We start from the raw sequence: 14,699 nt of genomic DNA, 5'->3' as shown, positions 1-14,699 counted from the left end.
TTTGTTTGTGGAAGCTGCATGGGAGCATGGTATTATGTCGTCATTTTCCACTGAAACAAGAGTATTTGAGAAATTGCTTCTTGCACTGAATAATATTGAAGGCTGCAGTCATGGCAGCCTTCAATGGCAGGTTGCTACATGGCAGGCTGTAATGACAGCTGGAATTCTGTCACTGTGTGAAAATGGCTTTTATTGGTGATTTTTTTTGTGTAAAACCTCTCTTTTCACTTTCAGTGGTTAAGTAGGTGCATAGACAGTCTTTGGGTAAGCTATACGACCGATTAGTGCATGTTTTCTTCATTCTCCTGCCAGGTACAACTTGACGAAGTTTCACTGTACTTCAACTTTTCAAATCTGGTGCTTGATATCTTTCACTTGTTAATCTATCGTTTTTTTTGGTGCAGAGGCTTTAGACAATGTAAAAATCAGTACTGATTGAGGACAGCCTTGCTTAACTGATGAATAGACTTGCACAGGCTTACTGTCATTTTTGTTCACAATTTTTGTCTTACAGCTTGAATATGTCATTTTTACACCTTCTACAATGACAAATCCAATGTTAATATGTTCCTGAATAGCTGATAACACTTTGAGAATGCGTCACGACATTCCAAGATTTGTCCCTTCCACATACAGGTGTCTGCAATTACAAATGATCATCATGATGCGCATTTGCCAATAGCTAGCTGTTAATGCTGCAGTCTGAGGCAAAGTTGTCCAGCCGATGTGTCCTATATGCATAAAGGGTAGTCATCGCGATGTCATGACATTTATAAAGTGAAATATAAAAAAGAAGGCACCACTACTTGCATTGAATGTGGGACCTTCCCCCCTAAAGATCAGTACTTCAGCCAACTGCGCTGTGATCTTTAGCAGCAATGGCTACATGGCACTTGCTCCAGTTCGTGGCGCATTGCACAGGACCTTCTAAGACCAGCGATGAGGTTAAATGAGGTGATGGAAGGGAAGCTAAAGAAACAGTACATTGTTGCTGCAGCTTCCACGGAAAAAGAACCCCAGTGCTTTGTCCTGAAAAATCCTGCCTGCAGCAACACATGATTGTGTTCTAGGCTTGCAATGTTGTTGTTAGCCCAGCATGTTTCTATGTCAGTGCAATCGCCAATGGGTCATTTCCACAGCCTCTGCCGTAATATAGTGCCATAGCCAGAAATTTATTTGAGGGGGGGGGTGGTGAAGAGGGGGGGTTATCCACCAACAAGACTGCTTCAACAATGAGGATGTGTGTTTTTGCATTGCCGAAACAACACTTTGCAGGCTTCTGACAAAAGTTTTTCATTTCTAAGGCGTGCAGCCACTTTGCATTAAATTATGCTGTCATCCTTATGCTAGATTTAAAAATGATGTTAAAAAAACTAATATTTACTTTACGAATTGATGCGTTTATCTAATGTATGTCAATGCCCTAGCTGGTACAAGACTTGGAAAAACGAACAATGCTAAAAATGGGGCCAAACAACAACAAGACAGTGTACTATCGTGTGTCTTTTTGTTGGCAGGACAGACTTGTTGCAGCCCAGGTAACAGTGGAGATAACCGTGTTTTCCAGACAGATTTTCTAGTGAGTGGTATGGCCACGGTTACATACGGAAGAGGGTGGCACTATTTTGCAAGTGACCTATCACTTAATGGTGCTTTTGGTGTTGTGGGCATGCTATATTAACCTAGATTTAAAAATACAGAAGCAGAGCTTTGAGCTTGAACTTCGATAGTACCATATGATGCAACTTTCACTCACTTTCGGTGACCTGCTGTCCGACTTGCTTGAAGAGATGTTTGGAAGTAACTTGCGATCATGGTATTGTAGTCATCACATGAGGCATATTGTTATTTGATTACACTCGGGCATTGACGAGGCAGACAGTCCAAAGCAGGGCTGCTGCCTGTTTAGAAGCCTTTGTGAAAATTACGGCATCTGTAGTTCGCAGTAAAATAAGAGCCAGTAGCTTAGAGAGATAGTAAAATATTGTGTCTACTGACGCCCGTCTACTCTGAAAATTGCCCGAGGTGTTTAGATAGGATAGGTTCTCTGCAGCAAGCAGCACGTGTTACGATGGGGTAGATGAACCTCAGCTAGGCAATTGGCCACAGCCGTCCGGTGTTGAGTGATTGGGCAGTGAAGAGATGCTCTCCCTATATCCGTAATTATTTGCCAACTTCATTCTTGAAGCCTTTTATGCGCATCCCCCCCCCCCCCTCATATCCATTACCCACTCCCCTTCTTAAAATTCTTTTTTGTTAGTCACTGTTGCACTCTTCAATATACACCGGGTGTTTGAATGGCACGGCGGCTCTTAACATTCCTATATTTCTGTTTCTGCGCGCACTTCGAGGCCATTCATCTACCTGCCCTCCCACCTGTTTGTTGTGACAGTTTCTTAGCTTCCCTGGCCCAGCAGCTTCATCCTTGACTTATTTTGCCGTGCACAAATCAGCATTCTGTAGGTCTTTCTTTCTTGTCCCATTTTTTTGTTCTATTTTCATTCTTAACAGTGTGCACAAACTAGCCTAACAGCAAGCTCTTTTCAAGTTAATAACATATTGAAAGTCTGAGACAATGCAAAAGAAAAGAAGAAAAAAAAGGTGGGGGGGAGTTCTTAGTATGTGTTTCCTAGACAAACAAGTCCAATATTGGTCGACGATTCGGTTAAGTACCAGAAATGAGAAGCTCTTCGACAACACAAAGGCCTGGTGTGGAGCAACAATGCCTCCAAGTTTTATGCATGCGCTCGTCCCATCATTATCTGGGTGTGGAATTTTTAGCTCTGATCCCCCTCAGCAGTTATGGTTAACAAGATGCAGGATGAAATAGAGGTGTGCCATGAGTGGGGCCATAATGTTCTGTGCATTGGAGACGGGATTGCCGCCATGACACCCACCTTCCTCTCTTCGTTCGGACTGCCACTTGCCCTCGCCTTGCTTTCACATTCCAGCTTTCCCTTTCATCCATGTTGCTCTTTTGAAGCCCACCTCCTGAAACTTTCTGTTCAGTGGAAAATGGGGGAGGTCTTTCCCCCCTCCCCCTGGCTACACCAATGTTGTAATATGTTTTTTTTTTTTTTTATGATGTGCAGTTTCCAGATTAAGCAGGTATTCCCGGTTTTCCTTCTTTCTTTCCTTTTTTTTTTTCATAGCACATAGTGCCTGCATATCATGCTCCCTCTATAGTGGTTAGCCTATTTTCCAGTGAGGGAAAACCTACAAATGTGAAGGGCATTGGAGAAAAGTAATTGTACAGTGGAATCTCGATAAACGGAAATCGCTTAACCGGAACTGTCTCCTAAATGGAACACAGTCCTCATGGTTGGTTGGTTTTTATTCATGCTATTTTATTCAGCTTTGTCTCTCAGTAAATGGAACTCCTGATAAATGGAACAAATTTCCCTGGTCCCTTGAGGGTCTGTTTAAAAAGAGTCCACTAAACATCCATCTTAAGGAAATTCTGCAAGCATACAGCACGACATGAAAACTCAATTCAATTGTACTTGTGCTTAATACCCCCCTCCCTCCCACACTTCCTTCCTCCTTCCCCCCCTCTCTCTTACACACATACATGCAGAGACAGACAGACACCCATCAATGTGGCAGTAGCCACTGTAATTATGTAGGCTAAATGTGCAATGTGCATGGCTCTAACACAGTTTCTCAGATTCATTCATCACCGTGATGCATTGTGATTATACATTATTTCATTTGCTAGCCTTGTGCTGGCGGCATGGAAATTTAGGCATTTGGTTTCTTACATTTGTAGCCTAGTATTGCTGCTACTCTGTTGTTTGGTATGGTTCACTTTTTTTTCTCTTTTTTTTTTTTCCTTTTGTGTGCAGGTTGTTACACCAAGTAAAGTTGGAGATGTGTATCTGTATGATGTCCCAGTAGGTGCCAAAGTTACTGAAGAGTATGATACTCCTGCTCATTCCACGCTTCCGAGGCCCTCAGGCCATGTTCACATAGACACCATAGTTCCAGGTGAGTTCACAAACTTTTTGCCATGTAGTTTTTAATAATCGTGCTATTTTATTATCTTACTAGTGCACATTGCTAATGCTAAAAGAGAAGGGATATTGCTTGGAAGAGAAAGAGTTTTTTTATTATTTTTAATGTTACAACCGTAGCTGTAATGCAGGTTGGCTGTAAACAAATGACCCCGCAAAAGTGTGACATATGAGCCAAGGATAAGAATATATAAACTGAATGGTCTGAGCTGCAGTGGCATGCTGTTCTTTATTAGCAATTAAATAGTCACTTTATGCTATTTGTGATGAATTCAAGTAAATACAAATACCATATTTACATGAACGAATTTCTCAGGGACTCCTGAAGAATCAGAAAATGAAGTGGTAAGAAGGATTGAGGAGAGTATGGTCCGTCAGTTGCTTTTTCTATTGTTCATCAGAGTCATCATCAGACGCATCTGCTCCTGCGCATACATCTGCAGGCTTCCTAGTCTATTGGGAGGTTGGCTCTTGGTTGGTGGCTGAACTGGCCACATTCATAAAACGTGGCTTGTGCGATCCGTATATTAGATGAGGTGCTTTCACCAAGTGACAATTACAAGAACAAAAAAATAAAAGTAAAAATAAAAAATAACAAATGTCAGTTATATTTCTGCAGATACAAATTGTCACTACATGATGCCATACCACAATTAGTACTGTAAAATTCTACTCACATATTATGCACACATTGTAGATATATTTTGTTTTTTCAGAGTGTGGGTCTGGGTACATGTTTTTTTTTTACACCCATGTGCAAACTTCACATGACTTAGCATTGTTCCAGATAAATGACATTCTGTTGGCTGAGCTCAGTGTTGTGTAGTTGTGGGACTTTTCAGTGAAGGAAAGCTTGAGGCTGCATTTGGCATTTACCTGACCCATGCTTTCTGTAGATATCAGTCTCTAAACATGTCCAATAAATATAAGCCAACTGGCTTAATTTTCATCAGTTTGCTTAACTACAACCAGAAGTAATCAATAATTAGTATTGAGTTACCTTGCCTGAACTGGGAACAGAAGCTAAGCTAAGATGTTTGTCACCATTTTGGAGCCAAACTTAAACTGCAGTGAAAACACACACACATGTACATCTAATTGACATCAATTGAGCAGACATTTAGAAAACTGTACCCTGTAGCATCATTATTTTTTAGTCTCTTTCAAAGCTGAAAATTGTTGTGCGGTGAAGTAAATCCCTTTTGTGGAAACATATATTTCAGTGTGCATGTAATTGAAAACATTCATGATAAACATAGTTTCTCTATGTGGAAGACATAATCTTTCTTTAGCTGCTATTGTGATATTTGTGCAATGCATCTGCCATGTTTCCCGATGTATAAGACGTTTTTTTTTTCTGAAATTTTTGTTGGTGTTTTGTACAACGTTGCAACTTATGCAACTTACTGAAGATAGCAGGTGTTACATGGCAGCACTCGGAGCATGTGTGCTTGCCTGCGTGTGCAAGCTCGCATTCTAGGTGCCTATGTATGCGCACACGACGTGAAATAGGTCGTACGCATTGAAACGCTGCACAGTTTTGGTCTTTCCTCTACCATTTTGGTGATGGTGTGAGATCACGCAAGCATCTCGCTTTCCCAGTGTTTGTTTTGGCTCCCCTGTCACTGAGTAGGCAATGTTCAACTTGCGCTCTTGCCGTGCCGTGTTTACAACTGCTGATTAAAGCGCGGCGCCAGCCCATCACGAGAGATAACGAAAGTGCAATCGAACGTTCTGAGAGCTAGACGCTCACCCAATATTGCCCCTAGCTCTGTTAGGTCAGCGCCACTGATTTCCGGTAGGTCAGCGGTGCGTAGCAGTTGAGCATGTCAGAATTGAGTAAGTATGGCATTTCACGAGGATATGTGCATGCGAACCCGCGAGGCATGAAGTACGCGTGGCTTATACAAAGGTGCGACATATATTAAGAACTTTTCTGGAAAAGTGGCTGTTCTCAAGGGGGTGTGATTTATACAAGGGTGCGACTTGTACTCCGGAAAATATGGTAGGCATGCTTTTGACATTCATGTCGCTTTTTGGAGGACAAAAGCTACCTGCAGCTGTTCATTTGGAAAAGTGGAGGGTGTAGTGGGACAGCATATTAGGAAACACAACTCCATGACTTATTTTTTGACAGCTAGTATTATTTATGGTAAGAGATATATAGTATTGGAAATATGTTAATGTGAATAGAAAGAGAAGCTTCAGACACCAGTCGAGTAAAAACATTAGTATTGCACAAGATCTAAAGGTGCAACTTTTTGTAGTCGGCAAAAAATGAAACACAATAAAAAAATTCAGCTGGGCGCACACATTGTTTGCAACATTTCTAGACCAATTATAGAATGTCTTGCGCAGTGAAGATTTGTTAAAAACTACAGCGGCCACTGTATGCAACTCTGCTTTTTGTAGTCTGACATCTGGTTGCTAACAGTTTTCATTGCCACTTGTCATAGCTTAGTGCACTAAGGTTAAGGCTGAAGGCTTGAACTTGGCACGTTAATTAAAAGAAGTTAGCCTTTATCCATCCTTTCCCACTCACCTTGCAGACTCTGACCTCCCTGCACTTCTCGTAGCTTTCCCTCTTTCTTTTCAATTTTGTTGTGCACATGTTCATGTACAAAGGGGGTGCCACGTGTCCATACCAAAATATTCAAAATGCTATGATATCAGTTGACTTTGGCGCAGACACACTGTGGGGTCAGGAAATTCATGGCAAGTAGAGGTTCAGAGCTCACTGACATTCATCATTCTGTTCGGAGAACAACCTGTAGCTTCACTAGTATTTCACTGGTGCGAATTCTTTTGTGAATCTCATGGATTCTTGCAAGGATTGACTGACGGGTTAGCCGGTTCGTTATCAGAGAAAGCACAGCGCTTCAAGACGGGACATAAGGGAGGAACCACACACACACTGCACTGAGAGTGAGAATGAATGAGAATTGAGAATGATGCACATAATGGTCTGCAAATGAATGTGAGTGTGTAGGCAGTGTAGTTTATGACAGTAGTGTGTTGGGACTAGTACAAGGGTATTGTACATGGAGGTTTCTTTAAATGGGGACAAACTGTAAATGTAGATTACTACTACATGCTAGCTAGAGAGAGAGAAGGCAGGTGGAATAATCAGGTGTTGCCAGCTGGCTGGTAAATTATCAAATAGTTGAATTGTGCAGCTACACTTGCCCTTTAATATCAGCTTGGCATCAATGTGATTTTAATCCTTTAGGAATAGCTTAGGAATTAATTAGGCAGTGACAACTAGTAAAATTTTGTAAGTATGCTACACTGCAAAGCCTTGTAGAAACTAAAAACTTGCATCTGCAGATGTCTTCACCTCCAATAAGGATAATTCAGGAGGAAGTTATAAATACTATAGTATAATTTTCGGCGCTTTCTATTGCAGTTTTTGTTTTCTTTTTTGAGAACTGATCTGGAAATACTCATTTGAGGTGGCAAGGTTGCCCTCAAGAGCCCCACCCTTTTACAGCTTTCAAAAGAGGCAGTGACTGCTCCTAGTTCAACTTGTAGAAAAAAATCAGCTTCAACAATCAACAATCAACATCCTCATGATGATGATGATGTTGAATAAAGAATTGAATTGAAAGAATTGAATATGGCATTGCCCCCATGATCTTAAAAGTACTAAATGCGAAAGTAGAAGGTATGTCTGTGGTTAAGACACAAGAATGCAGGACTGAGCAAGTTGCAATAGCTTCATGATGTTAGAGCATCGAAGTGATATGGATAAGAAAAGGAGGGATGACATCTTCTTACCAGAAATTAGCTTGAAAAGAAGCTTTTCAGGAAAACTGACTTTGCGGAACTTTACAAATTAATTACAGAATAAGTCAGACACCAGCCAACAGAATTCTTCACTACTGGAATAAAAATTAAATTCTGGGGTTTTACGTGCCAAAACCACTTTCTGATTATGAGGCACGCCGTAGTGGAGGACTCCGGAAATTTCGACCACCTGGGGTTCTTTAACGTGCACCTAAATCTAAGTACACGGGTGTTTTCGCATTTCACCCCCATCGAAATGCGGCCGCCGTGGCCACTACTGGAAAAGAGGAGCTTGTAGACAAATGAGAAAAATTTGTTTTGATGGCTTGGCACTATGTCAGGAAACACTGCAGCTAAAGTTGGAGTATTTCTCATGGTTCTCCAGGAATGTTATCATATTTGTTGTGCAGTTCTCATATTATCAGTTATGTGAGCAGTCATTATGCATGCATTGTAACACATCCCGTTAGTGCTTACTGTTTTTTTTTATTTTTTGTTCCACCTCGCAGCAGCTCAAGAGGGAAGGAAGTCAGTGCGCATGTTACCGAACATGGCTTACGACGAACCACGTCCTTCCAGCTTATCATATGATTTGCCTCGGCCATCTGTTAATGCTCGCTTAGAGTTTCCTTCATCTACTACAGCTGGTAAGTGTTGCTTTGGAATCATGCCTTTTGTGAACGGATCATTATGGAAGCCAGCTTTCTACTGGTTCTCAGGCATTTACCTTCCGGGGCCAGTAGAACGTTTCTCGCCAATAAAGCATTTTGACGCATAGACTATTTCAACGTTTTGTTCATGTACTTCAGTATGATTTCTGGGTGTATGGTATTGCATGCACACTTAGATGTGGCATTCATTTTCAGTGTTTCCACTCTCATATCCTGACAAATTGCAGAATAGTAACTGAGCGACAAGAATAAGGGCAAATCGAGGTGCTAGTTTTTTGTGTTAGTGACAACCACATGAACCAAACAGACAATGAAGCCAGGGAAAGTTACATGGAAATTAAGTTATTTTTAATTGAAATGTAGAAATAATAAATAAAAAAGAAATGAAGGTCGAAAAAATGAAAACTTGCCACAGGTGGGAGCTGAACCCACATTGTTCGCGTGATGCATCCTTGCTAACTATCCCGAATTTTGCAAAGTTCAAGAATTTAGGCTTGTTTTATGATTTTACAAATGTTGCGTTAGGTATTATGAAAAATAAATTCTGTTTACAAAAAAGTTTTGTTTGTCGGCCCTGGAACCATCTGGTAGAAGTTTTCTGATGGTGAAAGGATGCAGGTGGGCTACATACTTCAAGCTAGTTTACACAGGCAAGATCCTGAAGCAGGTGAAATCGGAAACACCAAAGTCACTGAATGTAATCTATATACACTGTGTTGCTTGTCAGTTTGTGCTGTGCCAAGTTGGTTGCTGCTTGTGCACTGTACCGTAAGGTAAATCATGTGTAATAGAGTGAACATGTATTCCTGGATTGGCAACTTGGCACAGCTTCTGTATCTGCAGTGGATTAAAATTTTGTAAACATTGTCACACACACATTGTTTTGCCTTTTGACAGTAGCCGTTCACTTATCAACACTACGATGTGACAATATGTTACGCTTCTTCTGAAAATAGCTCCTCTGCTTCATTTGGTAGCATGGAGTGGTAAATATATTTTGTTCTATATATATATATAAAAAAAAAAATTATGTAGACACAAAGTTGTTTTTTTTTTTATAAATACTGACTTTGTCACGTGGCTGTAGCAAGAGAATTTATTGACAAATTCGAGGGCTTAAATAATTAGCATTAACAGTAATGGAGTAGTGTGGAAAGCATCTTAGATTTTCTGCTGTTGTCTAAACACCATTATGAGCACAATTTCTTTGTGTTTGGTCATGCAGGCACTGAATCTTATGATGTGCCTCGCCCCAAGACTGATTACGATGTGCCAAACTCTGAGCTTGTGGGGACCTATGACACACCACCACCTGCCCGAGGAGTTACCAAGGGAGCACCCTGCTCTGTCTACGATGTTCCACTTGACAGTGGCACTCCCCGTTGTGTGCTGGCAGCCAATTATGATGTCCCCACCTCTGGCCGGTCAAGTGGCGTGTCTCTGCTCTCAACAAGCTCTTCTTCTGCAGGAGTCTCCCCAGCAAGCAGTCAGTCCAGTTTGAACACATCGCTGTCCTTGTCCAGTCTGTGTGGTACGTCCCCTTGCCCATTGTGATGTGTGCATCAAGCTCCCTTTGTAGATGCATGCTTGGCAATCCTTGGAGTCCATATGTGAACACCTGCATGCCTCAAGTACTGCTTGTCAGCTGGCAGCAGCTGACATCCGTTAAAGTGGTATAATACCAAACACAATGCATGCAATCCCTGTTGTTTCAAAAGGCACATGTTTGATGAAAACATTAAAAAGCTGAAAGACTGTTTTGAATTTCCCTTATTGCTTTCACAAAACATGGGTGGGTGCCTTGGCAACAGGTGGGAGTCTGTCTTCTTGTATTACACTAGTTGCCTGCACAGTTAAGTCTGAGGCAAGCACTGATTGAGGTGATTGAATGATGTTTCTGACCTTGTGCGAGTGTTTGTACTCTCTCTCTTCTTTTTCTGTGGCATATATGTGGCTTTTTGGTGAGCCGCTTTGTCATCATGTGAGCAGCATGAAGCTATAAAAGTAGATAATGGCCATTCAAACCAAGGAAAGCATTGGGTGAATTTCCTTGTGCTTTCTCAAACCAAGAAAGTTATCTTATACCATCCTTGGTTAAGTGAGCGTTGACTTTTTGTTTGGAGCTCTTCAACCCAACTTCTTGAATTACTTCCACTTAGTGACATCACTCAGCTTCCTGGCACCCGGGTCAGCTGTTCGGTGTGTCACCCCCCTTCCCCTCTCCCGACCCTTTCTCTCGCTCTCCTGCCACTCCCTCCTATTTCTTAGTGCAGATTTTGTAGAGTGAATGTGGAATTAAGCACAGCACTCCTATTTTTACTTGTAATTTGACATTTATTTTTATCTTTGTGCACTACAAACAAAATTTGCTGTTTTCTTTGCAACTTTATTGCTGAATTTAGCATTTGCTGCAGTTTCAGGTATTGAATGCAGCACTGATTAGCACTGCTGCACAAACACCTTGCTTTGTATATTTCGGTCGGAGTTAAGTAATTGGGAGCCCGTGCTTCACCATCTGTCCCATAATTTCCAAGATACATTGGGCTTATGGTATGAAACAACTCATAAATTATAGTCAGCCGTCGACCATGTAGACTTTGCTGATTATGGTGAAATTTTTCTTTTATACATTAGCATACATTAAATGGCCTGCAATTCATACCTTTGGGTATGAAGTAGCCATTTTCCAGAGTATGAGCATAACCTTTGAGCTTTCTGACCTTCAAGCCATCGCTGCGCACAGAAACACAATTTTGAGCATGTGTGGGCAAGTATTTTTTCAAAGCAATATTTTGTTTATCATGTGGTAATACTAGTTTAAAGTTACATTTTTTTAAAATTTTGCACCGAAACTTCAGTGCTGGTACATCAGTGTGATGTCACAGATTTCAAGATGTTTTGCTTTATTTGGGCCTTTATGGGCTCAGCAAATGTTCCTGAGTCTTGCCAAGCTTAGTCTTACAATGCAATGTAGTCATCTTTACTGAAAAAAAAATATTAACTGGGCCTGAGCAGACACCATCACAATTCACTATGTCCTGGCGAGCTGATGCTGGAACTTCAATGTGGCGCTGCCACCTGTATTTAGTTTTTGCATCTTTTCTGTACCAAACCGCCTGGCATGGTAAGAGTGGCTTTTTTGGGTATTGTTGAAGGGTAATGAAATAATGCAACTAACTTACTTTTTTTCTCTGTATTGTCCCTTTACCAACTGGGCAGAACAACTTAATTTAACAGCATAGTGCCTCACATTTTATTTGCACTTTATATATATGTGGTGGTCCATATATAAATTTTATATACAAGGGTAAAGCAGTAGATGGAAGGGAACAGGAATGTGGAATATGTGAGAGAGGTCAAAACAAAAGCAAAGAAGCGGGGTGGAATGTGTTAGTAGTGAAGAAAGGAGGTGGGGCAACTGCAGCTTTCGTACACCTGTGCCTAGACCCATGAGTGTCGTAGCCACTGCCTGATATCTAAGGAAGACCTGCCATTTTCAGTGGATTGTTGTGTAGCACTAATTTTAAAGACTGCCTTGCATATCAGAGTAAAATTTTACAGTCATGTGAATAATGGCTAGCGACGTAGAGTATATACCACTTGAAAGAACTAAACAAACAATATTATAACCCATTTTCCTGTTGTATATTTTTCTTGTAAAGTGTTCACTTTCTTAAAGGGACACCAAAGAGGAACACTAAGTTAAGCTGTATTAGTGAGTTATGTTTATAGAATATTGAAAAGGATGCTCTGACTGTACGTGGAGGTTTGGTAGGCCAGAAAATATGTAAAAACTAAGAACTGGTGGCAATGCCCCTTTGAAGTGGCTGCACCAGCTTCCTATGACATCACGGATTTCGACAATGCCTCCTGTGGTCTTATTAATTGTTTATTTGTAAAAGAGGAATGCATTACATTCTAAATGAGCTGGAGACTCTACCTAGAAAGTTTTATATAACTTTTTCTGTGTTGAAACAGGCCAAATATGAGAAAATACTTTAGTACCCACTTCTTCTGGTCCTTCCCTGCAATAGTGCGGGCCCAGGTAGCAGCTGTGCAGAACCATCGCATCTGTAGCAGCTGCTGTGGCACGAAGGGTGACGTCACAGGTCGGCTCATAGGTGGCTCACTTGATCGCACATGTCCTCGCAGCTAGCCCGTGACATCATGCTTGTGTAGCACTACTGTGGTACTGGTGAAAAATTCGACAAACAGAAGATTGGTCTTCCTTTTCCCTACTAGTGATTGACATCTGAAGGAATGAAAATAGAGTTTTTAAAGTATATTTCATCAGCCTAAACTGATTCACAATTTCTCTTTAGTTTACGTGGCTGACAAGCAACTTAATATACTTGACACAGTCACTCAGTGGCTATGGCATTCTGCTGCTGTACAAAAGCTTGTGGGTTTGATTCCTGGATGTTGTGACTGCGTTCTTGCTCGTGCAAAAAGCCAGAGCATTCACATACTGTGCCTTGTGTATGCAGTAAAGAACATGTGTTGTTCCAAATAAACCTGGAGCATTCTACCATGGTGCCTCTTATACCCTTTGCATTGCTTTGGGACGTTGTGCCATTTGTGCAGCAACATTCTTCCTCAGCACAAACAGATGTCAGAATGAGGGGAAATGCCTCTTTTTTTGTTACTTCATTGTGAGATAGGTCTTCCATACTATAAAAGAGTGCCGCCATGTGCATTGATTGGGTTTCACTGTTCCAAAAGTCATGCTTATTTTCTTCTCCTGCTCTCCTCTTGTGTTCAGGATCCAACAGATCCAGCTTGGAGCAGGGCCATGAAATGTATGACATCCCAACTAGCAGTTCTCGACGTGTTATTGATGCACCTCCCAGCAGAACTCAAAGTCCCCGTGGAAACCTTAGTGCTGTGCCTCCACCTCCCGGCCATGGCATGACCCTTCTACAGTTTTATGATGTGCCAACCAACAATGCACCTGCACCATTCTATGACACGCCTCCCAAAAGGGCCCCTACAACACAGACAGTCTGCATGGAAGGCGTGTACGATGTTCCTCCCCAGGTTAGTGCTGAAGTGGAGCATAATGAATATTTCAAAAATTGCATTTACAGGGTATAGACTTTTCAATCAGGGTAAAAGAAACCCCTTTCCGGACTGTTGCAAGTGGGTACAAAGAGCACGTGCTCACACAGGCTCACAGCATTCCAAAGAGGGCATCAAAGTGATGCCCTGGGAGGTGTCATTGGAAAGGTCTATTCTGGCAGAAGCAAGGCACTACAGTATAGTGATTCCCAGGGAGCTGTTGTTGAAAAGGTCTATACTGGCAGAAGTGAGGCACTATAGCAGGTGTGTGAGTACACAATTGCATATGGCACGTACGATCAAAAAGACAACTTAAATAAAAAAAAAGGTAAAACAAATGCAAGCACGCACACGCTTTACCAAGATGTACCAAGGCTAACTGTTAAGATGTTACATTTGTTATATATATCCAAAGCTATTAAAAAAAACAGAATCATTGGACATCAGTCACTTGCATTCCTGGTTCATTTATTAGTGGAGAAAAAGGAGCCTCCATTGGTGGCAAAGTCCGTAAAATGTGTTCTAAAGGAATGTGGTTTTGGGAAAAATAAACTTAATTTATATTACATGTCATTGCTTGTATTTTATTTAGGGGTTTACAAATATTCATAACATTAAATGCAATTTGAATAGCCTTTGCTGTTAGATTTGTATTTGCTTAAAGAATTAGCTATTTGAAATTCTCAAATATTCGGTCCTGTTTGAGTATACAGGATAACAACATGCTTTGGAGTCTAGAAGACGAAAAACCGATGCAGGTGAGGACTGTTCGGAATGATTCTGCTGTAGGAGAGTGATGGTCTCTGTGCAAACGCACCAGTTCCACAGCGAATGCATGGCACAGCTCACTTCTCCAAAACAGTAATAGTTTCTAGTCATTCAATAAGGATGACACACTTTTAAGCAGCTTAAGAGATTGGTTGCTTCGATTTAGGAATTTTCATTTGGCCATGTTTGTGTCCGTTTAAAGTGATATATGGTGCCGTATAGTACTAGTACTTTTAAACTTGGCTGCTACACAGCATTTATGTGTGCTGTGCAAAGTGCTGATTTGTTTCATTAGTCTCATTGTCATGGTACACCAAATGTGGTCACCGTTCATTTGTTTCTGATGTACAAGCTGTTCAATTATTTGGATGTCCAGTTCTGAGCAGTATTACGTGTTATCAAA

The 14,699-nt window shown here is 41.2% G+C and overlaps 1 protein-coding gene across 4 annotated transcripts in view; it reads left to right on the top strand.

Annotated features, from left to right (window-relative positions):
- The window catches only part of p130CAS (Serine_rich_CAS and FAT-like_CAS_C domain-containing protein p130CAS), a 122,186-nt gene that overhangs the window by 100,441 nt on the left and 7,046 nt on the right, over positions 1-14,699 (top strand). For 2 of the 4 annotated variants that reach the window (XM_050191719.3, XM_050191721.3), the window contains exons 3-6: positions 3,846-3,987; positions 8,309-8,446; positions 9,696-10,001; positions 13,233-13,507. In XM_050191719.3, coding sequence (XP_050047676.1) covers positions 3,846-3,987; positions 8,309-8,446; positions 9,696-10,001; positions 13,233-13,507 — 861 coding nt within the window. The remainder of the gene's footprint in view (positions 1-3,845; positions 3,988-8,308; positions 8,447-9,695; positions 10,002-13,232; positions 13,508-14,699) is intronic. The other 2 variants (XM_055061769.2, XM_050191720.3) reach the window with 2 other exon arrangements.

The sequence above is a fragment of the Dermacentor andersoni genome, chromosome 1, assembly GCF_023375885.2.
Source record: "Dermacentor andersoni chromosome 1, qqDerAnde1_hic_scaffold, whole genome shotgun sequence".
NCBI classification, from domain to species: domain Eukaryota; kingdom Metazoa; phylum Arthropoda; class Arachnida; order Ixodida; family Ixodidae; genus Dermacentor; species Dermacentor andersoni.
Note: the sequence above shows the minus strand (reverse complement) of the source record. Positions and strands in the feature narration are given on the sequence as shown.